Source organism: Lissotriton helveticus, chromosome 12 (genome assembly GCF_964261635.1).
Source record: "Lissotriton helveticus chromosome 12, aLisHel1.1, whole genome shotgun sequence".
NCBI lineage: Eukaryota > Metazoa > Chordata > Amphibia > Caudata > Salamandridae > Lissotriton > Lissotriton helveticus.
Genome location: NC_136073.1, coordinates 803,387,285 through 803,413,887, shown reverse-complemented (window position 1 = coordinate 803,413,887; position 26,603 = coordinate 803,387,285). Strand labels below are relative to the sequence as shown.

The following is a 26,603-nucleotide window of genomic DNA, read 5'->3' as shown; positions in this document are numbered from 1 at the left end:
TTGACATGTTAAGGTCTGAGCTGCAAACCTTACAGTGGTGTTTGAAGAGGTGTTTTTATGTAGTGCTAGGATGTGAACTTTCAGTTTCTTCAAAGCACTTTGAAACACTGTCAGGATACAGAAACGTAAACACGGGGAGAATGCAGGCAGCCATAGTCTCCTAAGACCTACCTCAAGGACACCAGTCAGCCAGGAAAGTTCTGTAGGAGAGTTAACTGCAAGGGATTAGAAGCACTCCTGTATGGCAAACTTTGGTTTGTAGGTATCCGGAGTGCAGTTGCCCTAGCCTGGTGTCACATAAGTGCTGCTGGGAGCCCCGAGAGATGTGCTGAGGCTGTTGTGGGGAATTGACCCTTCCGGAGCCCGATTGTGGCTCTTATTTGAGTTATTTGAGGGAGCCAGCCGAGCAGGCTGGCTCCCTCAAATAACTCAAAGTTATGTTGAGCGGACGCCGAGACGCGAACCCAGTTCCAAGGTTGGGGGTGCTGGCAGTTCCCCACATTTGGGTCATACGTTGCATTGTTTACAATTAAAATAAAACCAGCACACGCCAAAAGCTGTACACCTGTGTGTGAAATTATAACAAAGGCAACTCTTGAACACTGTTGAGCTTTGTTATTTTTATTCTATTCTATTGTAATTTGTAAAGCGCATGGCTACCCAATCAAGGCCTCCCAGCGATATAGAGGAAAAGAAGCCTGACAAGACCGTAACACACATTCTCAAACAGCCAAGTCTTAACAGACCTTCTAAAAATGAATTAATCAGTGAGTGGAGTTACAACATTTATAGTCTGATGCATGCTCTTTAAGTTGCACCAACCAAAATCTAACGGTCAAGCACAATTAGATTGGGGGAGATTAATCACACTGTTCTCAAGACAATTTCCTAATATAGTGGGAATAGCAGTGCAAAACTTTGTTCACATATCGAAGGATTAGTGGAGGATAGGGGAATAAAAAGTGGATTATCGCCACCGTATTAGTGGCATAGGAATGATACTCAAGTAACACACAGTGGAGGAAAATACACATCTCCATTTCGAATGGCAAAGATCAGCTTTGCTCTTTCTGTCTTCTCACAGAGCATTACACCAAATAGTTCACTCATTTTAGCAATCATATGTTGATGAAAAAGAATGACAAACTTTCACGTTTGTGTGAGGATGAGGAATGTGAAAGTGGTTTGTGGTAATACAATAACAACTAGCAAGGCTCAGTGAAATCTTCATCACATATTGCAAAACCAGCAAGATGACATACGCTAGAAGTTACATTTTGGAGATATTACTTAAACAAAAAAAAGAGCTCATGGGAGCAGCGTGAAACTTGAGAATAGCAAGTAATGCGAAACCGTACTTTTCAGATGACTTAATAGGGGCCCTTTATGCATGTCTAGGATAAATTTCTTGTGCGTACTGAAGAAAAGACCTTTGTAGACCTGTTTCCTCGTCAAGTAGCTATCAGAGCAAAGTATTGTTAAGTGGTATACTGAGGACAAGAGTTTGACTTGTGGTTAAAGTATGTTCTGGGTGTCCAGAACACTAGAGCATATTTCTTGGCCCACCTTTCACGAGAAGAAGATCACTATCTAGGAAACTGAATGAATGCTTAGTGTCATTTGGATTGCTGTGAACTATGGGGCCTCTATCTGCAGGGCCAATGCGGTTGAGCATGAACATGAATGCTGTTGTGAAAGTAGTTACTTCTGGCGATGGCGTATTGGGTGTGGATCTTAATATAACTGCGTGGAGAGCAAATGATTATGCTGAGATGAGAGTTAGATTGTGTTGTGGTTGTGGGGTGAGGCTGGACTGTGGGAAATATATGAGACTCATGGCAACTTTCATGTCTGATATTGGACAGGAGCAAGTTCTTTCCTAACTCTTTCAGGCCAATTCACAAAAGATACCACAAGGAATAGCAGTCTCTCTACTGTACGTTTTTTTGAACCAGCTCTCCTTGGTTAATTTATGATCCGATCCATATAACTGTCATTTGTTAGTTAAATTTGTTGCCCAGATGTGAATTTGTTCCACGTTATTAGTTTCCTTTTTCATACCCTCAGGTTTAAATTTGACAAAAACCTTAACTAGCAAATGTCCCTGCAGCTGCAAAGGGGACAACACTAGCTTTAAGCTACCTTAGTTAAAAAATGTTCACTGCTCAGAAGACTCAGCTTGTATGTTTTTAGGTTGAGCCTAGCGGCAGCGTGCTTACGCTGCTCGCTCTGCGGACTGCTGTAGTAGAGTATGGGAGAGAAGCTGTACCCCCTCCCCTCCCATATTTTTCATTGCCTTGTGTCATGGTCTTTCATAAATGCTGTCTTCTGATTCATTAATAAGCATGTTAGTGCCTCCTTAGTACGACCTTGTCTTAATTTGTACCCTCCCATAGCGACTGGCCCTTTTACTTCAGTTCTTACACGGAACCTCTTATTTAGTCTGTAGGCACTATTTACTTTATTGAGTTTCTCTTACTGCAGGCCGGACATGCGCTGCTTCAGCTGAACCCGCTTGTGTTTCTTTAAGCAGCACAGCCACCCCCATAACCCGGGCGCCTGCTTTCAATCACTTTAACCCGGCATTATCTTGTTTGTGTTTCAACCCCCCCCCCCCCCCCCCCCCAAGTAAAATGGATTTAGAAATGATTAGCAAATTAGACCATGTGAATTCCCGGTAGCACATAATCCTGTGCTGAAGCTGTCAACAGCACATCTGTCTTACATGTCATCTGTACTAAAGCCACCTGACAGGTTGTTTTAAAACGCCTGTTTTATTACACCACCACCAATACCAATACCACCACCACCACAACCAATACCACCACCACCAATACCACTATCACCGCCAATACCACCATCACCACCACAAGCAATACCACCATCACCACCACAACCAATACCACCATCACCACCACAACCAATACCACCATCACCACCACCACAACAACCAATACCACCATCACCACCACAACCAATACCACCAAACCACCAATACTACCACCACCACCACCAATACCACAACCACCAATACCACAACCACCAATACCACAACCACCAATACCACAACCACCAATACCACAACCACCAATACCACAACCACCGATACCACAACCACCGATACCACAACCACCAATACCACCAATACCACCATCACCAATACCACCACCAATACCACTACTAATACCAATACCACCACCACCAATACCACTACTAATACCAATACCACCACCACCAATACCAGTAACACCACCAATGCCAGCACCACCACCACCAATGCCTGCACCAACAATGCCAGCACCACCAATGCCAGCACCACCAATGCCACCACCACCTCAGCGCCTCTCGCTCACTGGTAACAGCAGGGGAACTATGTGAGGCCGGAGCTGCAGCCGAGACCATGCCTCCCTCCCTGCATGCCTGCCATAAAGCACAACCCACCAGGCACCAGGAGGTGAAGCTAGGGCCCTACTACAGCTGGAGTGTCTTTTTATTAGGCCAAAGATAGCAATGACATTACGCACTGCCACACTGCACACTCAAATCACGGAGAGGGCAGGAAATAGCCCCCCCCCCGCTCTTCATCCTGAGCTGCGACAGTGTAATCACAGAGTGAAAGGTGTTGGAGCTCTTTGTTAGTGTTTATAGCTCGGGTCATATGTAACTCTCACGTCACACTGTGTCTGTGTAATTTACAACACTTACACATCTTCTTCACTACACTATTTATCACTACTTTAAAGACGTCGTAGGCCGCTCTCGTCCTCTGATATTTACAGTCTAACAAGCGGTCGAGAAGGCCGTTTATTGCAATGCAATAGGTCTTGCATTTGCGATAGTTTAAACTATTAGTATTGTAAATGACAATGCCTTTTATTTATGTTTTAAAACAAACCCAAAACATAAATAAAAGGCATTGTCATTTACAATGTCAATATCTCAAACTCGCGTGAACGCGAGACCTATTGCATAGCAAATAATTGTTGTATGTTGCAATGGCCTGCTGGAAGGCATGGTAGCCTTTACGAAACGTGACTGGCTATGCATAATGAGGGTGGTTCTAAATGGTAATTAATAAGCTGTAATACTTTGCCTGAACTGACACATGCTTATCCCGCTCGGTCTCAGAGTGGTATTTTGATGATACAATGCTTAACAACTATAGCACAGAACCGGCATTTCAGAAGGCAGAGTTTGGTGCTGTGGGTGGTTTGATTCTCTTGAAAAGCTCTCTCCATAGAAAAGGAACACACACTGAGTTTACTCCAAGTTCTGCAAAATGTATGCACCACTTTATGCTTTTAAGAGATTTGATTTTTAATATGACGGGTAATGCATCTTTTCTAGTTTGCTTTTTATCACTATTGTAGAGGTCACCTGGTTTTTATAGAACTCTCTAGGTCATGTTTCCATAGTCCCCTTATCACTGCAGAAGGGTAATGGCAACTTTTGGTGTTTAGACCTGCATGTAGATGACAGAAAGTAGACCAGCTTACCTGATGAAGGGCCGGATGATAGCCATTACAGCCTTCACGTACCATGTTGGGTGGACGATAATCAAAGCTTTGAGATTCTTTTTCAACCTGTTGTATTTCAAGAGCAGTAGGAGAAAATAAAAGAGCACACCATCAACCACACTGGTACACACACAGCCAAATATCAAATAATAAAAACGTGATGTGTATGCGGAGGCGGGAAAGGCTGATACCCAGACCACGACTATAAACACATTTCAGTAGTAGACACAAAAATATCGGAGATCTCGGACGAAGAACCTAGCTGTTGAGGTAGATTATCATCAGTAATGGATGTAATCCCGAAAGGAAAAATGTCCTTTCTTGAGTCCCATCACTCATCAGAGTTTCCTCACTTGGCTTGGCTCCTGGCTTGGTTACCTACTCGGCTTCCCTTGAGATCCGGTCTCGAGGGAAGCCGAGTAGGTAACCAAGCCAGGAGAGAAGCATCAGAAATTCCCCCTCGATCTGACCATGAGGCATAGTACGGCCTTTTGAAAAATATCTACTGAACATGATCATATGTCGTATGTATGTTTTTCAAATGAATGCTCATTAACTGGCATTTGTTATTAGCACTTTTTTCACTGCACTTTGGAGTGGTACACACAGGGCTGGCCCCTGTGGTGTCCTGAAGAAGAGCTTGGGGGTAAGCTCGAAACATGTTGGCACTCTACTAGGACTCCTGACTCATTGCAAACCAGGCTGACCTAGAGACCCACCCCATTTTCAATATATCAACTAGGAGCAAGAATACAATAATTCCGCCCACTAGTTAGGTAATTTTAATCACTCTACTCCACATACACCACTGCACTACACATAGTTCCTCACTACAGTGCTCCTACGTATTTTCTCAAGTAGCAGCACGCCTCAACCCGCAGCGGATTGGGATGGCCCCTATAATGAAGCATGTCACCCTGAGGAAACTCCGGTGAGTGAGGGGACTCAAGAAAGGACATTTTTCGTTTCGGGATTACATCCATTACTGATGATAATCTACCTCAACAGCTAGGTTCTTCGTCCGAGATCTCGGATATTTTTGTGTCTACTACTAGAATAGGAGGGTGGACCGAGCATATCCCTCTACCTCCCACTCTCTTTTTTTGAATTTATAAACACATTTCCTCTCTTGAGATTAATGGGCAAAGCCCACCAAACTTTAGATATATTTTGGATTATAAATAACACCAATGTTCTGTCACAATGTGTACAGATTAGCGGGCACAGTTCCCTTCCTATAACATAATCTGCAGCTCTCTATAATCTCTAGGAGTGTCCCGCAAGAGCATCACCAGTCTCACAAATGAAGTCAAATAAATAAAACTCTATTTAAAAAACAACATTCCCCCACCTACCTACAAGGGGGGGGGGCATACTCTAGTGACTGCATAGCCGGTCTTAATTGAAAACTGTATCTGGTTTTCATTTGCAAATCCCATTGTTCTTGAGATTGTTGCAGCTTTCAGCTCCACATCCTCATCAAAAGACTTCAAAACACCATTGGCACCTGCATGCCCTTGTTGAATGTCCTCTTCTGTATCCTGAGCAACAGAGCACAACTAGTGAAATTGGTTTACTCATCTCCAAGTCCAATACCTCACATTTGAAAGCCTTCTCACTGCCTTACATCTTAGTGAACAGGTAGAAGCATAACCTCACTCACCTCCTCAAATGTTGAATCATGAAGCTTTTACTGTGGTGATGTAAAATAATTCTAGTTAAAGATTGTTGACCCACAGGACACATTCACCTATGCACCTCCCAGCTTGGATATCAATAAGAAATTGTTTAAAGGGTCATTGAATTTTATATTTCTGACACCTAGTTGCCCCTTGTGGACCTCATATGATGCGTGTCAACTCTCACTGACCCCATTATTCCAAAATTAGGCTCCTACTACATGTCTAGTGAAAAAAGCCTTTTCAGCTACCTGAATGGAGACCCAAACTTGTCCACGTATTAGGGTTAGCTCCAAAGGGACCACTCCTAACTTCAGTGCGGAGGATGCTTAGTTAGCAGCTGAAAGGACCAAGCAAATGTCTTCTAGGCCAGCCTCCCCAACTACCTACTAGTTTGACAGTAATAGTAGTTATTTATTCAATCAAAATGGAAATCATTCACAAAATGTATAAACAACAATCTTCTGAATAAATTACATTATACAATAATAAATAAAAATCATATCATAGAAAGATTAGAAATTAAAAAAGATTTAAAACATGTAGCCATTAGCATTAAAACAAGTATTATCAACAGCATCATAATGATGTTTGCATATTATGCCTGAACTTATATTGTACCAGGCTTTACCTTACGGGTAGCAAATTAGACCTAATGCGCCAGACGTATAGCAAGTTTGACAGTATATTTTATAAAATTGAGAGGTGCCGACCACTGCCTCCCCTATCATTTAGAAACGTCATTTGCTTTCAGTGAGAGTCTGATTAAACTTGGAAATTCTCAACTGACTACCTCCCAAAGAAAACACACTCTTAAGGCCTTTCTAACCCATCTTGTAGACACGTAAGCTGGGCAGACAGACCCTTCTTGTGTAAAGCTCGCACCTTGAACACTCAGTACATCTCAGTGACTAAACTCTACATCAGAGCCTTCCACATTCATTTATTTCTTCCAGGAAAGGTCAGAGGACCCCACCATTTCAACGGCCAATGGTGTCACTACACTGTTATAATTTTTCTACCCGCAGTTCAGCAAATACACAAAAGAATAATCTGTTACTGTCTACGGGATACTGAACAGAATTACTCCATTAAAATGTCTGCCGAAAGCAGTGTATAACCTGTCTGGGGCAATACTTTTATGGTGTTTCCACTCTCACAGAGCTATTTCTTATTTTATATTCTTTTGGTTTTAATCTTACCTCAGGAAACGCTAATTAAAGTTCCACTGTTCACCTTCAGGTGATTTTACTTTATTTTGTGGGTTCACCCTAGTAGCATCAGTCTCTCAACCTACGAGAATAATTTTCAAAAAAATCACCATCAACAGCTCTTACATATGTGAGCTTACTGGTGCAAGCAGATGTTACTTGCCCAACGGGGAGCAAAAACAATGATGAAGCATTCCTCATAAATGGGTCGAGTGTGTCACAGCCTTAATATAGTTCAGTTCAGTTCAGAAAAAACGTTATTTCGGTCAGTATGACCTAAAAAAGTACAACTCCTAGAATCATATATAGCATACACAGAAGCATACAAATATCAATTTGGAACATTATAAAATACACAATACACCTAAATATATAATCTGGCTACCTTCATACATGATAATAAAAAATATTGTTTTACGGTGTTGTAGCTAGGCGATAAATACAGTTCATGTCGGAAAGTGCATAGTACAATGAATAAATAGATAATTTAATTAAAAACAGGGAATTTTCATTAAAGGAGGCTGGGACCATTGAACAGATAGACTTAATCATGGGCAACAAAATGCTAAATTGTTAAAAATACATTAAATTCCTATAACAAGTCCTAAACCTCCTTGGATAATTTCAATAACACCCTTCTAGTACACCACATGGAGAATAGAAATCCGGCAACTGAGTACACAATCGGGATGCAGAGATCAGACTTCAATATCCGAAATACCTCAAGACAGTGGCAGCTACCAATATTCCTGCAATCTGAACCAACCAGCGTTTCCTTGCCCTACGGTAGCCATAACAGCTGAAAAAAAAACATGTAGCACAGATTCTTCAGGAAAGTCGCATGCAGGACACTGTACCCTTTGGTGGTTGCTCCACTTAGCCGTGAAACATCGGAGCGGAAGGACCCCAAACCTGAATTCTAAAAAGAGCTTTCTTGCCTCAACCGGTTTAATGAGATCTAATATTGGCTCAAAGCGGGCATTATTTTTTATTTCTAAAAAAGCTAGAGACAGTTTGCCCGTTTTGGGACAAGAATAAAGTTGAGCCCTTCTATACTCCTCATAATGGACCTTCATTTGTTTCCTTGTAATTTGAAGGCAGGCACGATCTGGTTCAGCCCAGCAATCACCCAGGCCCATGTTGGTCAGTAAAAGTTTGATATGCGCAAACCATGAGAGTTTGGCTGCACCCTGTACTGACAAAACATCGAGCATCTCCTCTCTAGAAGACAGAAGTTCAGGAGTAGACCGTAGGCGACGCCAATACATTAAAGGTCTAAAACTCGACATATATGCAATCGCCATTAATCCCTTATCTAATCGCAACGGGATCAATGGGGTGCTCGCTGGTAATCTGAACAGCTGTCTGAGGTATTGATTTTCTACCTTAGATAGGATCTCAAGTTTAGAATGTCCCCAAAACTCGGCGCCATAGAGTGCGCTGCCTCGAGCTTGGGCTTGGGCTTTATAGATTTCTAGTTATGTTATGTTATGTTATATTTTGTTTTATATAGCGCACGGCTACTCGAAGAGTGTCCCGGCGCTTTTCAATACACACCTGTATCATAACACAACTAGTGCCGGGCTGACTGCTCTCTTACTGGATCTACTAAAGACCTTCATGATACCACCTGTCGATTGCGCTAATTTTAATGTCGACTTGGTGATGTGGGCCCCCAATCCAGATCCTCAGCAATAGTAAGGCCTAAATAAGTAAAAGATTAAACACTTTCCAGTGGTTTCCCATTTAATAAAGAGTTTGGGCGAGTACCTTTAATACTATTAAATGCCATAAATTTGGTTTTCTGCAGGTTCATTTCTAAGCTTCTTTCCATGCAGAACAACTCAAATTTATCTAAAACCCTGTGGATCCCCATGGGAGATTTGGATACCAAAAGAGTGTCATCGGCAAACATCATTGCTGAAATTCTGCGGGAGGCTAACTTAGGGGCATCAAGGTCTTTTTCCGTTGCCAAGGCATCAATCAGCCCATTAATGTAAAGGCTAAACAACGTGGGCGCAAGCACGCATCCCTGGCGTACGCCACGTTTGACGGGTATGGGAGCCGTCAGTTTTCCATCCCTTCCATATCTTATTTGTGCGTAGTTATCTTCATGCAATCGCTTAAGAAGTTGGATTAGATACACCGGGACCCCCATCTCACTGAGAACCAACCATAATTTTTCCCTTGGCACCAGGTCAAATGCCGACCTCAGGTCTACAAAGATTAAATTTAAACTACCCCCCTGTAGGCAGATGGTCTTCCAGTACAAGAATTGTAGTCTTAGTACTTGGTCCAGGGTTGGCAACTTCTCCCTGAATTGATACACCGTAAATATTTTTCAAGTCACAGCCCGAGAGGGTCAATATCTTTGCGACCTCACCTTACAGTAAAGGCGGCCGGATGATTGGAAACGCCTCAGGTCCGAGGTCGCGGTGACAAGACCCGTTGGCAGTGACCCGACGGATGCGCGATCGTGTGACGCGTGATTTCCGTTTCATGGAGGTTGCCGGTATGCTGCAGTGACGCAACCGGATGGTTTGATGCAAATCCCACATGAAAACGTCCATTTGGATCCCTAGCCCTGACGAAGTTGCTTAAATTTGCTAACAGCAACGAAACATGTTGGCTAGTTGTTATTGATTATGACTTGATAGGAGTCATTTTTTAATGTGGAAAAGCTTACAGCAAGGAATAAAGAGTATCAGTAGCAAGTAAGCTTTACCAATTTTTATTGATGAGGATTATGTTTTTGTTCTCACGGGATCTTTGAACACGTGGATTATTTTTACACATATAGGAAGTACACTCACATTTAGGTTTCTTCCTCTTGTTTTCATTGGGTTGAGGCTTTGTCTTAATACACACGCATATTTCCTTTCTGGAAAGAAGGTAACCAATGATAAGTGGGTTTCTGGCGAGTACCAGTCAGTTTTCCCCTATGGTGTTGCTACCGTGAGGTGCCTTCTTTCCTTTTCACATTTTTGTCTGTGGATGAAAGGCCTGTGGATGGTAGTTTGTTTCTTTTTTAGAAATTAGATACACCACAGCCAAATGACCAATTCATTTAATCGGTCACTGTAAAGTGAGGTCGCAAAGATATTGACCCTCTCGGGCTGTGACTTGAAAAATATTTACGGTGTATCAATTCAGGGACAGACACTTATTGATAGTGAACTCGTTGAGTGGGGGGCTGGTTGTCCTGTTGTTCCCCCTGAAACTCCTATTGCATTGATAACTTTTCCCTGAACCCTGCCTGGAGGGGGGACAGTACCCCTTTTTCTTCCATCCAGAATTGTAGCCTGGCCAGGAGAACGCGTGAAAATAGTTTTTGGGAAATATCAATTAAGATAATAGGTCTGTAATTAGTTGGTAAGAGTGGGGAACCTTTTTTGAAAATCGGTATAATCTCTGCGCCCAACCAGCTAGAAGGAATCTTCATGCCCTGCAATATGGCATTAAAGAGAACATAAAAAATACGGGATCCAGATGGTGGGTTCGCTCCTATATAGGTCTCCAGGGATCTTATCCAAACTTGGAGCTTTACCCGGTGCTATTTTTAGCAGTGCACCCTCAATTTCCTTTAAACTTATAAGTGTACTTAAACCACTATCAGAGTAGGAATCTAGAACCCCACTGCTTACAGGGCGATCCGCTTTCGATATGACAACAGACAGTTGAGTCACCCGCTGGCTTATTTTCATCAGCATAAAGAATTTCAAAGTGCTCCTGCCATACCTCTTCGTCCAGGTTTGCTTCAACCGCTGTTTTGGGGGTTGAAGAACCTGTATTTACAATACCCCAAAACGTCCTCATGTCTCTATCCCGCAGGGCAATAATTTTCAACGTATCCCAGTTATCCCTTATCCACCGCTGTTTAGCTTCTTGGACAGCCAATTTATATGCCTTTCTTGTTATTTTTATATGGGGGCAATTATTAGCTTTAATGGATACTATGAGTGCCCTTTTGGCCTTACGACATTGGCTATTATACCACGGGTGGGATGGTGACCTGACCGGTTTAATGGGCATGTTAGGATAAAAGAAGTCCAATGATACTTCCCTTAGCTTAGAAAAGTTCAGCTCAACTACTTCCAGATCCAAGTCATCCCTACATTGTGAAAATTGGGCCGACGCCTCCTCAAACACAGGAATTAGAGCAACATATAGGTTACTTATCTTATCCTGCGATTGAAGGAAAATCGGACCACCGTACTCTCCTCCTACAATTTGAAATAATTAGCCTAGAATCGATGGGATTAGCAGGGGAGGTGTTTTGCGAGTTTAGTGCTTTTAATTCAAATGTTAGGGCATGGTGATCACTATCTAGTCGTGTTATAATTTTAAAATCAATCATCCTATCCCAGGAGTTTGAATCAATTAAAATATAATCTAATAAAAACCCACGAGCCTTACTATGAAACGTGTAACCATTTGATGAATCTGAGCGTGATTTCCCATTACACGCTCTTAATGAATGTTTTAAGACGAGGAAATTCATCTGGATTACCAAGGGGGACCATTTTTTTACTATCAGACATCTTGATTCTGGAATTTCCAGACAGCGATCCTAATCGTGTATATTTTCAAAGAACAGACCATCAAGAGGCTCAAACTGGCAGTTGAAATCCCCGCCAACAATAACCATTTATTTTGCGTCCATAGAACATAGAAACGTGGATAAAACCTCTACCGTATTAGACTCTTTACCCCTAGGGGTCGGCCTGGAATATAAATTTATTTAAACAGGAGGCTTGGAGGGGAACTGCAGTTGGACACATAAGATGTCTAAAGAACCTGTTTCAATTTGCACAGCTTAACAACCTAGGTGTGCACCTATCCAAGTGGTGAGCCCCCCAGATGGTCTCCCTACACCCCCTGATATTGCTGGGATACTAAAAGGTGGTATAACCAGAATTAGTTACCTCCCCGCGTGCCCACGTTTCCTGGAACATGCAGACCTCAAATTGATTTATGAAGGCTACCCAATCAGGGTCATCCAGTTTATTATTTATGCCCGTCACATTCCAGGACTAGACCTGTGTTACCAGCCGGTCATGTATATTATTTTTAGACGACACTAAGGTGGGCAACGTTGTTGGAGCTTTTATCAGACCACTATCTACCCCCGCAGTTGGCCCTATAGTTGAAGGGTATTCAGAGTTTTCTAGCTGGACTCGAATTCCATCAGGATTGGTATCACTACTGCAGCCGCTCATGCTCCTACTAGCAAGACCCTCCTTACTGCGGGGGTATGGCCTTTTATCCTTATACACCTGCTCCAAGGATACGGGGGGATTGATCTCCTTATTGGTTAAGGGGACTCCATTCAGTCAGTCCACACCTTCTAGAGGGCTGAATCTATTTTCAGTAGGGATATTAAAACTAGGTTGGTTATGGCATTGGGGTCCTCGGTTAAATGGTAAGAGATTATTAAATACAGGTCTCCTTCCTTTCCCTGAAGATCGCCAAATTGTTAAAGCCTGTATGGTGGGTAAAAGTAGCCTAAATGAAATAATAAAATGCTACCCTTATTCCTCCCACACTCTGTGGCTAACACACTTTGGTTTATCTGCGAGTTTCTAAAATTAATTATTATGCAATCTACTAGTATATCCTTATGTCGATCGCCTATCCAACCCACCCTTCTAGTTAGGATATCGTCAGAAATCTCATAACCATGGTTACTGTTGTTCACTAACACATGTATTCTTCAATTCCTGGTGAGATTCCGTTAGGCCCTCTCTTAAGTCCGGTACACCTGCGAGAACCACTACATAGGGGGTTGAAGCAGGTGGTAGATTTACAATTGGTGGGACATAAGTCTGATTAATAAGTTCCAAAACTAGTCGAGTTTCTGGTGCATCCTTTCTAGGATTTTTCTGTACTACCCACTTTCTTTTGGACAAGGATGTACTGGTGTTTACTACACTCAATGGTGTCGTGGATGGCAGAGTTTCATTCTGCTCCCTAACCTTTAGAGCACTAACCTGATTTAAAGGGGAGACTTGATCCTTAGATACCAAAACAGGATTTGCCAGATGATTTCCCATAGTAACCTGCTGACATGTCCTATTTTCTGAGATGGCAATGTCCTTAGTTAGCTCTCTGTGTTGTATCCATTGGTTCAAGTTTGCCGATAGCCCATCTATCCTTTCTGTTAGGGATCTAAGCTCCTCCTTGATAATAGCCCTCATTTGTATATGGAGATTGGTCACCAATAAATGAGACCCACCCGGGTTTGTCACTTCACTTTAATTAGTCTTTATTCGATATATTTCAATCATAAAAGACATTTTTCAAAAATAAAAAGCGTTCTTTTTTGTCCCACCCCACCCCCCCACCCTACAGAAATACAGAATCCACACAAGTTAATACAATAAATAAGCAGAAAAAAGCAAAATAATAAAAAATCTTCCTATCTCATACTATTTACACTACTACTATGTATTCTACTTACATCTTTACACAATCTTACAATATCCTATTTACATTTTTACATAATCTTAAAATATCCAGCTAAGTTCATTAGAAGCCAATCAAATAAGGATAGAAGAACAACAACTATAAGTTAAAAATTACATATTTTCTCACGTAAAATGTGACTTAAAAGAAGTTTAAATAAATGCAAACTGTACGACATTAAATAGCAATCCTAACTTATTCCAGACAGGTTTTGCGTGCCCGAATTATCCACATCCAGTGAAGGAACTTTGCCATAGCTATAACAACAGGCTGGGAGGAATCAGTTCTTAAAATCCTGACAGCCTCATTTGACGTCTTTATACCTAACTGGATGCAAATTGGTTTGAGCCATGATTGTCTCGGTATTCTATATTCAGGGCAGGCAAATAACACATGACCAATGTTTTCATTATGATCCGGACAGAAAGGGCACCTTGGAGTTTGTGCTTTATGCCATTTCACTGTTAGGGCATTCAACGGGAGTGTCCCCACCCTCATCTGATGATACCTCTTCCGGTCCCCTGGGACCGTAATCCAATCCCAGTATAATTCGAGGGCCGGTGAGTGCTTGAGCTCCAAATAATCATATGTAAAGGAACGGTCAATATGATTCCTAAAGCACTTGATCTCCACCATACTCCAGTAGAGTTCACGAAGTATCTTTTTTGGTGGAAAAACACTATTTAGCGGATCATCCCACATTTGGGATAAACCCAGTGCCCTATATAGAAGCTTAGCCTCTTTCAACCAGACTATCTTATTAGCAGTATCTAGGGATCTCACCTCCAGGAAGCCTTGGGCATACTGGGAGAGCTCAGGAGTTGTCCATAGCCTTCTCCAGTAGGCCACAATTCTATACTTGGCTATGTCACTAAAGCTATAGATTCCCAGATCATACTTTAAAGGTATCAATGGGGTTGACATTGGTAGCCCAGTAATGTTGCGGAGAAATTTATTCTGTGCTACCGTCAATTTATTCAGATTACTGGACCCCCATAGTTCTGCTCCATAAAGAACAGCTGCTCCGACCTTAGCATTGTAGATTTTTAAGACAGGTCTAATCGGTTTAGTGTGAGATGAAAAAAGCTCCTTTGTGAGAACTCCTGCAAGTTGAGCATGCTTTGTGTCTAGTTCGTTTGTATGGTGTTTCCAATCTAGATTGTATGACAGATTGATACCAAGGTACTTAAAGACCTGGGTCTGCTCAAGCTGGACCCCATCCATAATAACTCTGCCTCTAATGTGTTTTCGTTTATGCATAACCATAAATTTAGTTTTGCTGGTGTTAATTACAAGACCATGATCCTTGCAAAATCCTTCAAACACCCTAATGGCCTTTTGTAGCCCCTGCTGCGTCTTTGATATCAGCAAGGTGTCGTCCGCAAACATCAACAGGGGGATCGGCCTTCCTGCCAACCTAGGGGCATCCGTGGGCTTTTGTTCAAAATAACCGATCACCCTGTTGATGTATAGCGAGAAGAGTGTTGGTGCAAGCACGCACCCTTGACGTACACCCCTCGCTACGGGGAACTTCTCAGTAGTACTACCCCGCTGATTCCATCGGACTTGTGCAAAACTATTTTCATGCATCCTAATCAATAAAGAGAGGATTTCTATAGGAATGCCCTGGTCATGTAGGATATTCCACAGTTTGTGGCGGGGAACTAAATCAAAAGCTGATTTTAAATCAACGAAAGCTGCAAAAAGCATCCCGCCCTCTAATAAAACTGTGCGCCAATATAATAAAACAAATCTAAAAATTTGATCAATAGTGCTGGTATGACTACGAAAACCAGCCTGCAGGGGAGATAATATATCATAGTCATCTATCCACCCATGAATTCGCTGTAATAATAGCCTTGCCACAACTTTTTGCATGCATGCAATCAGGCTAATAGGCCTGTAATTGCCTGGATCCGAGCATGCCCCCTTTTTAAAGATGGGGATAATCTCGGCTCCTTTCCAGGTCTCAGGGATAGGCGAGCCCTTTGCAATAGCGTTGGCTAAAAGCTGAATATAGGTGGCCCATAGATCCTTGTCATGCATAAACAAATCTGCAGGGATAAAATCTAAGCCCGGGGCTCTGGCTTTAGGTATACAGCTCAGAGTTTTTAGGATATCATCTTTTGAAAAGACTAAGGGGCTCTCGAGGATATCTACAGAAGCTAGACATTCCTCTTCGACTTCGTCCTCAGCAGAAAAGTGGGTAGAAAAATGGGATACCCAGGCTTCTGGTAACACATGGTTAGTGGGTTCTCCTCTGCTAGACCCCCTTCCCCATTTGACGATGTTCCAGAAGGGTGTCATGGATCTTTCCCTACTGGCATCCAGTAGGTCCCTCCAATAGCCTTCCTCCCAATCCCTTTTTGCACTAAGTTGCACTTTTTTGTACATAGCTCGAGCCTCCCTTATTTTAATTTTGTCTCGAGTTTTTACCGCATCTGACAGTAGTCTATAGGCAGTCCTGCAGGACTTGTCATACCACTGATCCTCCTTTCTAATTGGTCTACGTGGCTTTTTCTTAGCTTTCTTTACAAAAAATAATTTTAAATTGTTAAAAAAATTTATCGTGGATCCTGCTAATTTCATCTATCGGGGTATTATTTTCAAGTATATCCTGGACTTCTTGAATGGCCAGAGTTGTTAGATCCCTTATGGCTACCAAGCTTTCCTCCCGGGTTTGTCATTAATATGACCCATGAGCTCCCCTGTATTATTACCATCTTTGTGGCCTTCTCCGGGGGTACTGCCTTGCTGTTGTTTCCGTCTAACAGGCGGTTTTGCTTTAGGCTTGGGTTTAGTTTTAGTATTTCTGCCCGGTTTCTTCTTAATAGCGGCCTCGGTGACTCTATGAGGATCTCTGGGACTACCATTTGATCATTGGAGAGCTCTAAGGTTGGGGCCTTATATCTAGGGTGGGACTGGTGGCCGACATTACTAAATCTAAATTTGGAGTTATAGATAGACGTCTCTCAGTCCTTTCTATTTCTGTGGCCACAGCTCACAGGGCTTTCTCCAACATCCTATCTATGGAAGTGGGTTTAGGGTTTGTTTTCGACACGGGTCCAACTTGTTTCTTGTCCACACATGCCCGTTTCCCCATTTTACAGGTTTAAGAAACAACAAAAATAGAAAAGTAAAAAATGTTAAGATACACGTTAATTAACTCCACTATACAATCAAACTGGAGAGAACCACGCAAAATTAATCTTTCATACGGACGGCACTGGTTAAATATTTCTCATAGCAACTCGCCAAGTCTATACAAATAAAGCGAACAAGGCTCAAGGGATATCACACTTGCGATAAGTCAACAGTACCTTTTTTCCAGAGCTCAGAGTGTGGACGTTAGGGGGGGTGCCCAGCCCAGCCTCTTCCGGCCGCTGACGGGCACGGACGGGCCCGCACTACGCCCACGAGCGTCCCGCGCTGCGGGTGTGCCGGGCTGGTTTTAATTGCCCCTGGGGCTCTACGAGCGCGTCAACAGCTGCTCGCCTCGCGAGGCGCCCTGGGGATGGAGTCCTGGGCCTCGCGGTGGGCTACTTCCCCTCAAAGCAGCTAGTGGTGGCGGCCAAAAGACCGCAAACATGGCGGTGTGGTGCAGGCACCGATGGCCGTTCCCCTCACAGCAGATCAGGTTTGTCCTCGTCCCCAAATCCAAACCTGACAGCAGAGATCGCCAGGGCAGCCACAGCTCCAAAGGCACCCCAAGCAGCTTGCACAACCAGCGCTAACGGTGAAGATTGCGTGGGTAAGATATGCAGCAGTGCCGGTGCTACAATGATGACAGGCACTATCTCCCTCACGTAGGCAGGCACAGGATTGCTCCAGTCTCTCCAAGCCGCATATGCACAGTCACACCAATGCCTGTAATTGACAGCGCAGCTCGTCCCCGCAATCACCGCTCCCAGCCTCCAGGGGCCGCCAGGACGCAACTCCGTCTGCCGAACTGCAGACCGGTCCTCGCTGTCTCAGTCACGCCACTCTCCCCGGCCCGCTACTCCTCACCTACAGGCTCCTTGGTGAAGCACCACCTCTGCAAAATCGCAGCTTCCAGCAACCTCTCCAGGCCAGGTCTCTCCCGCTGCAGAGAACTCGGGCAGGCCGTCGCTCCGCGGCTGAAAGATAAACCCAAGCTGACACTCACCCCCGGCAGCCTTTTCCGACACGGCCCGGGGAGACCCACGCTGAAGACCCAAAATGGCGCCGCCTCCGAATCGCCGATAATATAGAAATTGTCCTGTGACTCGGGAAATGGAAAGCAAGCCTCTTTGCTGGTGTTGGAGAATGTCATTATTAAAATCTCTATGTTGTGGCAGATGTTGTGACTCCATTTACGCTTACACAAAAAATTGTGTAACTAACAGCCTTCTATGAACATCTGGGATGAGGAAAACAGATAACATGGGCCCCCTTGAGTATCAGTCTATAGAAGTCCTGAAAAAGGATCATCTTGGGTCATATGAGACTCTTGAATTGCCCTGAAGCATTGTATAGAGGTAGGTGACAGATAAAATAACAACTAGGAAATTATCCTTTCGTTCTTTAAAGGACAATAGCAGGATTTCCAACTTTTATGCATTTTAACTTTTTAGAAGTAAATGAAGTGCTTCATGGTGATAGAGATGTTGTTGTATACCTTATCCCAGGACGAATATATGACGTTACAACACATGCAATTACAACGCATGCTTTTACAACGCAGACTTTACATCGCAACTACCATTACATTGCATGATTTTAAAACGCATGCCATTACAACGCATTTTTTAAAACTACCATTACAACACATACTATTAAAACGCATAATACTTTTAGGACAATAGTACGGTTATGTTATGTTATTTATTCTTTTGTATAGCGCAACGGTGACTCAAAAAGAGTATCCCGGCGCTTTAGGTAAGGAGAACTACTTCACCATAACATAACACAGTAAAAGGAGAAAAAAACAAGACAGAACACAGTAAAAAGGCTACTGAGAGGCCTACTGGGTGAACAACCAGGTTTTAAGACCTCTCCTAAAAGCAAGGAGACTGGAAGCCCCCCGAAGTGAGAGCGGAAGCGAGTTCCACATCTGTGGAGCCAGCAAGCCGAAGGAACGGCCGCCCAGGCGCGCTCTCTTCACACGTGGAACAACCGCCAGGAATAAAGATTCAGACCTCAAAGAGCGAGCTGGATGGTAAAAGGCAAGTCTCTTTTGGAGGTACTTTGCTCCCACCGCGTGGAGAGCCTTATAGGCCAAAGTCATTGCCTTAAAGGCGATCCGTTTGCGGATGGGTAGCCAGTGCAGCGTCAGCAATAGACCTGAAGCGCTAGCACGTCTATTAAGACCACAAATGGCCCTGGCCGCCGCATTCTGCACGACTTGGAGCCGCTGCAACAAGTACTCTGGTAGGCCCAGGTACAGAATGTTGGCATAATCTAACCTGGAGCCTATCAGAGCCTGCACGGTCAGCTTCCTGTGTTCCTCCGACAACAAAGGTAAAAACCTCCGCAGCATCTTTAGTAGGCCGAAACAGGTACCAGTCACCCCGAGGATCTGGGCCTTCATCGTCAGCCCCTTATCCATCTTAACCCCCAAGTTCTTAGCCATAAGGGAAGAACAAGACGGGGGAAACATATCGATGGGCCACCAGGCCTGCCAGCTAGGCTCCGTGTCGCACCCGAAGAAGAGTACCTCGGACTTATCGGAATTGCACTTGAGGCTGTTCAGTTGGAACCATTTAAAAACAGCCCCAAGGCAATCCCGGATACTCTCCCCATCAAAGTCTCCCCCTCTCTTGCAGGAGAAGAGGAGCTGGGTGTCATCGGCGTAGGATACGATCCGGGCACCAAACGACTCCGCCAACGCCGCCAAGGGGGTCATGAAGATGTTAAAAAGGGTCGGGCTCAATATAGAGCCCTGAGGGACCCCGACTCCCAAAGGCGGCATCACGGCGGTGTCAGGAGATGTCCAGACCGTTTGCCGGCGGCCAGCTAGAAAGGAGGAAAACCAGCTGAGCACCGTCCCCCGAAGGCCGATCTCATCGAGTCTTGCGAGAAGGCCATCATGGGGGACGGTGTCAAAAGCCGCCGACAAGTCCAACAACACCAGCATGACTTTGCCCCCGGTATCCAACACCCCTTTGATGGTTTCAGAAACCTCAAGGAGCACGGTCTCGGTGCTGAGATTTGAACGGAAGCCAGACTGGGTAGCATGCAGGATCTCGTGAGTCTCCAAAAAGTTGGAGAGCACTGCCTGAACGTGCTTCTCCAGAATTTTTACGAGAGCCGGCAGCAAAGAAATAGGCCTGTAATTGGCTGGGGCCTTCGGATCAAGACCCGGCTTTTTAAGCAGCGGGATGACCATTGCCTGCTTCCAGGCCGGCGGAACCACTCCCTGACTCAACGAGAGATTCAGAAGAGGGTTCGCCAGTGGATTGATCACTTCCGCGATCTTACCCAGAAGTTTGGCAGGGCAAGGGTCCAGTGGCGACCCAGATTTCAAATTGCCCATAAGCACTAGGGAGGCAGGGGCTGACAAAGAAGGAAACACAGCCAACGTAGCGCCATGCGAGGCCAGAGGGAGCATGTCAACCTCAGATTTAAACCGCCTAGCAGGTGCTCCAGATGGAAAAGAGTCCTGTATGAGTTTTATCTTGCTTGTAAAAAAACAAGCAAGATCCGCCGCCCAGGATCCTGAGGGCACCTCTTCAGATGTAATCGACCGAGGGGAGATGAATTCTCTCACTATAGTGAAAATCTCCTTGCAGGAGTTGGAGGCCGCTTCAATCCTCCCTGCAAGGTAGGCTTTTTTTCCAAGGCGAATGTCCCGGTGGTAGGCCTTAACCACCGCCTTGTAGGTCAACCTGTCCACACTATCATAGTGAGCCCGCCAGGCCCTTTCGGCTACCTTACACTGCTGCCGCGTAGCCCACAGTGCAGGGGTAAACCAGGGGGCCGAGACCCGCTTCGATGTCAAGCGGGGGGGCAGCACCGGGGCAAGATCGTTAAGCCTATCGGAAAGCCATGCTTGCAGGGACTCCATATCTCTCTCCAGATCACCAGAGAGAGGACAGGGATGATCCAAAGCGGCCTGAGCCAACATCTCCGGGGTCACTCTATTAAACGCTCTAAACACTCGTCCCCGCTGCTGTGGCACTGAGATGGACGACCTGGCAGTGCCTCTGATCGCAAATTTGGCAAGCCGGTGATCAGACCACAGAACCGGTAGGATCTCTTTCACCACAAGAGCGGATGTAGAGAAGACCTGGTCGAGAGTGTGCCCCTTGACATGGGTCGGCCCCTGCAGATAAGGGATAAGGCCCAGCGGAGTCGTAGCCTCAGATAGCTTAATAGCAGCCGGGTCAGACGGATCATCCATCCGAAAGTTGAAGTCCCCAGCTACTATGCAGTGTTCTGCTCTCAGGGCCAGTCCCAGCAAAACCGAATCAAGATCATCAAAAAACGTTCCAGGCGGGCCGGGAGGACGATAAATTAATAATCCCTTTACTGATTGGTGCGGCGCTAGAGTGATCGAAAAAGCGAGGGACTCAGAGCCGCGAATGTCCTCCGCAGGCAGGATGGTGCACACCGTGCCCTTCTTCACCACCAGTGCCACCCCTCCTCCCCTTCCCTTGGCTCTATCCTTCCTGAAGATGTTATAATCAGGCGGGATAGGGTAGGGGTAAAAATTACTATTCCCACTCCAGTGAGTGCAACAGTAGGGAAAGTGTTGGATAGTGTAGGGGTAAAAATTACTATTCCATGTACCCCAAAACCCATACCCACCCTAATAAAGAAAATCTCCATTACTTACCTTATAATGCATTGTAATGGCATGTGTTATGGTATTTGTTGTAATGGCATGCGTTGTAGTGACGTGTTGTAATGACATGCATTGTAATGGCATGCGATGTAAAGGCAGTTGCGTTGTAACAGTTGCGCTGTAAAGGTAGGTCGTTGTAAGGATTACATTGTAATGGATGTTTCCCCAGGAACAGCCAATTAACTGCCATTTCTATTAGCTATTGTTTATCTTCAATAAAAAGTAGAATGGCAGATAGTTTAAAGTAGCGGTGGTAACATGGGTCCAGCAAGCTGCGTCCAAGTTACATTTTCAGAATATCCACAGAAGGTAACTTTACTTTGAATTTATCTAAATGTAATTGATTATCTAGAGAGTGGTTCTCTTGTTGTATATTTGCATTTATAGTCATAAGCACTCAATAGTCCCGCCCACGTGCCTGGACCCTGGAGATTTTTTTCACACTATATCTTTTTATGTGTAGATGTTCTCCTTTCTTCAGGAAGGCCTGCAGAGTCATTTAATAAAGAAAATGTTATGCAGCCTATAGGAATAAGCTACAACGGGCCATGTTTTCATTTTGTACCAGCCAGGAGAATTACATAGGTGTATGATTTCGTGATGTTTTGACAGAACAGCATACATCTCATTCACAAACCCTTTTTAGGTCTCATGCCTAGTGGTGCAGTGCGCAGCGCAAGACATTTAGTAGCTAAAAATGGGGGTTTACAAGCTGATCTAGGAAGCGCACACGCTTGTGCGTGTGCTTTTCCTTTTGTGGCCCGCTATTGGCCTTTGCGTGCGTCTTTTTATAAAAGACAGCACGCAATTGGCCAAAGGCACGTACATAGCTCCGGCCTTGGCCTATTGGTGTCTGTTACGAGCACCGTCCGTCATGTGCTTTCAATTATCGTGCCCAGACACTGGCGCGATAATTGAAAGCACATGTCTTGCTGTGGTGCGCGCGCACCACTCGCGGGCGTGTTTGTTTTAATCTCACTACTTATCTCGTAAAAACACTTCCCTGCATCTTAAAAATGTTGCAGGAGACTTTTTTGGGTGTCGCAAACATGCGTTTTTGTGCGAGTGTACACTCATTTGTCATACCTTTCGCTCAAGCGCATCGGAACAACCGACCTTCAGTTTCAAAGTGGCAAGAAAAATATAGGAAGCACAGCACATATACAGTTTAACAAAAAAAATATGAGGAAACAACACATCTGGATTCAGAGCAACTCTAGCGAGCTGCGAGAAAACATTTCACCATACAGGTAAGTGTGGGTGGAAAACGTTCACAGTGGGCAAAACGCGTGAATTTCTTCATACAAGGTGAAAGTAAATATCTGGGTTATTGGTAAAACTCTGCTTCTGTAAGAAAAATCGAACCCACCCATATGACAGATTTATTTAAATATTACTGGGGCCTGTTTTAAGGGGGGGGGGGGGAGAAATAACTGTGCCCGGCACGGCATCACTTCCGGTATTGGATGCGCGCCATTGAATCAGTGCTTTGTTTCTCTTCCTCGTAGAAGTCAGCAGCCCAAAAGATAAAGCGCAATGACCCCCTGCCCTTTTAATCACTGAGGTGCAATCAAGACATGCAGCAATAAGTAGCTCCTCCACCCTTGGCCTGGCAGAGGAGGCAGGGCATCCCTGCCCCTCTGTCTGGAATGGAGAAGAATGCAATGGCCTCTGTCCGGGTTCAATGTATGACGCAGAACTCTGGCGAGACAACTCATTTGGCAATGGTAGAACGCGAGGCCAATAAACTCATCCACTTAATGATTCCAATGTTCGCCAACAGCTGGCTCAGGTTCGAAACGGCGATCTGCACAAGATCACAGCTAGTGTCAGTGCTGGAATCAGTTATCCCATCGTTCATAATCTCTCCTTTGTGGTTGCAAAAAGCAAGTGCAGAGGCAGCCTTACAGCCGGTTTATTCAGCCATTCTCCAGGAAAGCCAATGTTTCCATCACAGCGGTATTATTAGTTACCTTGCGCTGGTTACTATACAGACAACAAGTGCTGAGGTGGCCTGGACTTCTTTCCAGCTCAAGGTGTAGGGTGTACAATAGTGAGCTGGTCCTGATTTCCTGACTGCTCAGTCAGGCACAAGTGTGAGATTTTCTTTAGCTCCTGGCGGCGCCGAGATTACTTGGCTTTGAACCTCGGCTGACTTCAAGGTCATTTGGCAAAGGGGAGCCAAATTACATTAACTGTGCTGTCACCTACTTTATGGCCTGCAGTCTCATCACTCTGGCTAGGGTCTGAGCCCACTAGGGCTCATCCGACTAGTGTTCGTTCATTCAATCACCTTTGGGAGCATGAGAGGGGCCTGGGATGAAAACCCTTGTACAAAGGGTCTTCCTCATTCGACCTTTTTGGAGTAGGTGAAATGTGGGCCTTTTAAAGATTGTGTAGTTTCTACTCATGTTGCCAATGGTGATGCCTCCTCCACTTCTGCCCTTGCCCATCAGGCGCATTTGTACAGCAGTAAACATCATCCCTGCCTTTAAACAAGCATTTGCAACGCAACAGGTCTCGCAATTGCGAGATTTTGAGCTATTGGCATGGGGAAGAATGATGCCTTTATTTATGTTTTAAAAAACCTGCAATAATAAAAGGCATTGTCATTTACAATACCAATAGGTCAAAGTTTCTAAAATGCAAGACCTATTGCATTGCAAATGCTTGTTTTGATAGAGTATAGGGATGAAGGAAAGCAGGACAGTGTAGCCCCATTGGCTTTCATTGTTTGAGTTAAAAATAGAGGCTGTGCTTTTAGGAACCACCAGTATCCCAGCATGCTGAGCAGGTGGCAGTTGATTCAGTTCTTTTTTCCGGCTCCTGCTGACAGAACCCTGGAGCATTAAGATCGGCTAAATTGGGATTTTTTCCTCAAAAATTTTCCCTGAATCTTGTTGACAACTATCTCACTCGACATCTTTAGTCTTTCCTTGGCTTTTTCAGTGTTTATCTTGACAGAAACTAGAGGTATTTTGAGAGAAAATGCCTTCTCTTTTTGACAAATGCCCACCCTGTGGGAGAAAAAAGCCTAAAAGAGACCCTCATGAGGTGTGTATTATCTGTCTCCCACAGGATGATGTTCCGAAATGTCGCCACTGCAGGAACTTCTCAAAACGCACCCTGAAGGACAGGGAGAAAATTCACCTACATGGTACCGAGGAGCGAGGAAGACAACAGACGCAGTCTGAAAGTGGGACCTCAGGGTAAGGAGAGGCTCGGTCCTCTATCAAGGCTCTGTCATCTGTCTTTCGAGGGAGTGCCAGGAAGAAGATGGCAGAAAAACGCCATTGGGCCCAGTCAACGTCAAGAGGATTTATGTTGAGGAGCGGTACAGCGCCTACATGTTCACCATCAATTCATGATTTGCCGTTGAGGAAGCACTGCATATCAGTGTCGAGGCAGGGTGTATTGATGTCAATGACAACAACTTCGACTCAGAGGCATTGTACCACGTCGAGGAGCCCATCGTCCACGAGGCCTCCACGACAGTCACTGTCGAGATTGAGATCAACGTCAAGGTGCTGTCGAGGTCCATACCGACACCGAAGCACAGTCAACGATGACTGTCGACAAGCAGGTTGATGTCGAGAATGGTCAACATAGATACCTCTTTTAACTCATCAAGACTACAAGAGGCAAGAAAGAAGAGGATACGCATTTATTCCTCTCCAGATTCGGGGTACTCCAGAACATACTTCTCTTCTTCAAGGGTCGAGCCATGTTCTCCACCAACATCTCCTCCTCCTCTGCCACCACCTCCTCCACCAGCACCAGTTACTCCCACACCGAGGCCCAGATCTCGGTCCAGATTGCGCCATCATTCCGGGTGCCACCATCATAGCCCAAGGCCCTCATCTCAGTCTTACAAGCACTCCCACCATCGTCATTCTCCATGACTGTCTTGCTCCAGACATCATACCAAGGACAGAGATCTTGGTGAGGGGAGCTGCAAAACTCTATATTGCCATGTCGACTCTGCTCTCACAACATAAGTAATACTTGAGACACTTCAACACAGGTCAGCATCAAGTCCTTTGCTCCCACTAGTGCCAGGTCTCTTGGAACCGGCTATGGATCTGAGCCAGCTCCATCCAGACTCCAAAAGAACCATCACCCTCCAGAGCGATATCCTACTTTTCTCCATACTGACCCAACACCAGACTCAGTTATTGTAGTAGTGGCAAAGAAACACCATGACACTACTCCAATTTCTACAGTGCCTCCCGATCAGGAGAGTCAAACGTTAGACTTGGTGGGTTGTAAGGTTTGCAGTACGGCGGCAACGACGATTAAGGCAGTTAATGCTACTGCCCTTCTAGGCAGGTATGGCAAGGCACTGTGGGAATCAATGCAGCAGTTTGCAGAACATCTCCCCAGAGATAAAAGGGAAGACTTTATGGAAATCCTAAACGAAGGATTAATGGTTTCCAACCTGATTACTAGTGCTGCAGCAGACTCTTCCGTACTAGCAGCACATGAGTACTGCCAAAACGACGCTCTCAGAAGACACTCTTGGCTCTGCCTCACTTTCCTATAGCCACAGTCTCAACAGAGGATCTTAAACCTCCCATTCTCAGATACTACCCTCTTCGGAAGTCATGCAGATGATGAGCTGACAAAGATGAAAGCGGGAATGGAGACTCAGAAGGCAGCCAGCTTAGAGAGACCTGAAAAGCAGAGAAAATATTTCCAGCCCTACCAATGCTGTTTCTGTTCGCAGAGGGTTCAAACCCCTCAGTGGTATCAAGGGCACCAACAAGGCCGTGGACAGCAATAGCACCAATGACCTTATCATCCATACCAACGGAAGCAGAGCAGAGGGAGATCCATCCACCAGCCTGCTCAAGGAGGCAAACAACCATCAGGATCAAAACCCTGAATTATTACTTCCCCCTCTTCTGTTACCCACTCCGGTGAG

The 26,603-nt window shown here is 44.8% G+C and overlaps 1 protein-coding gene across 5 annotated transcripts in view; it reads right to left on the bottom strand.

Moving 5' to 3' along the window:
- BNIPL (BCL2 interacting protein like) overlaps window positions 1-26,603 on the bottom strand; it is a 181,719-nt gene that overhangs the window by 20,848 nt on the left and 134,268 nt on the right. For all 5 annotated transcript variants that reach the window (XM_078671445.1, XM_078671449.1, XM_078671447.1 and 2 more), the window contains one exon: window positions 4,497-4,583. In XM_078671445.1, the coding sequence (XP_078527571.1) occupies window positions 4,497-4,583 (87 nt within the window). The remainder of the gene's footprint in view (window positions 1-4,496; window positions 4,584-26,603) is intronic.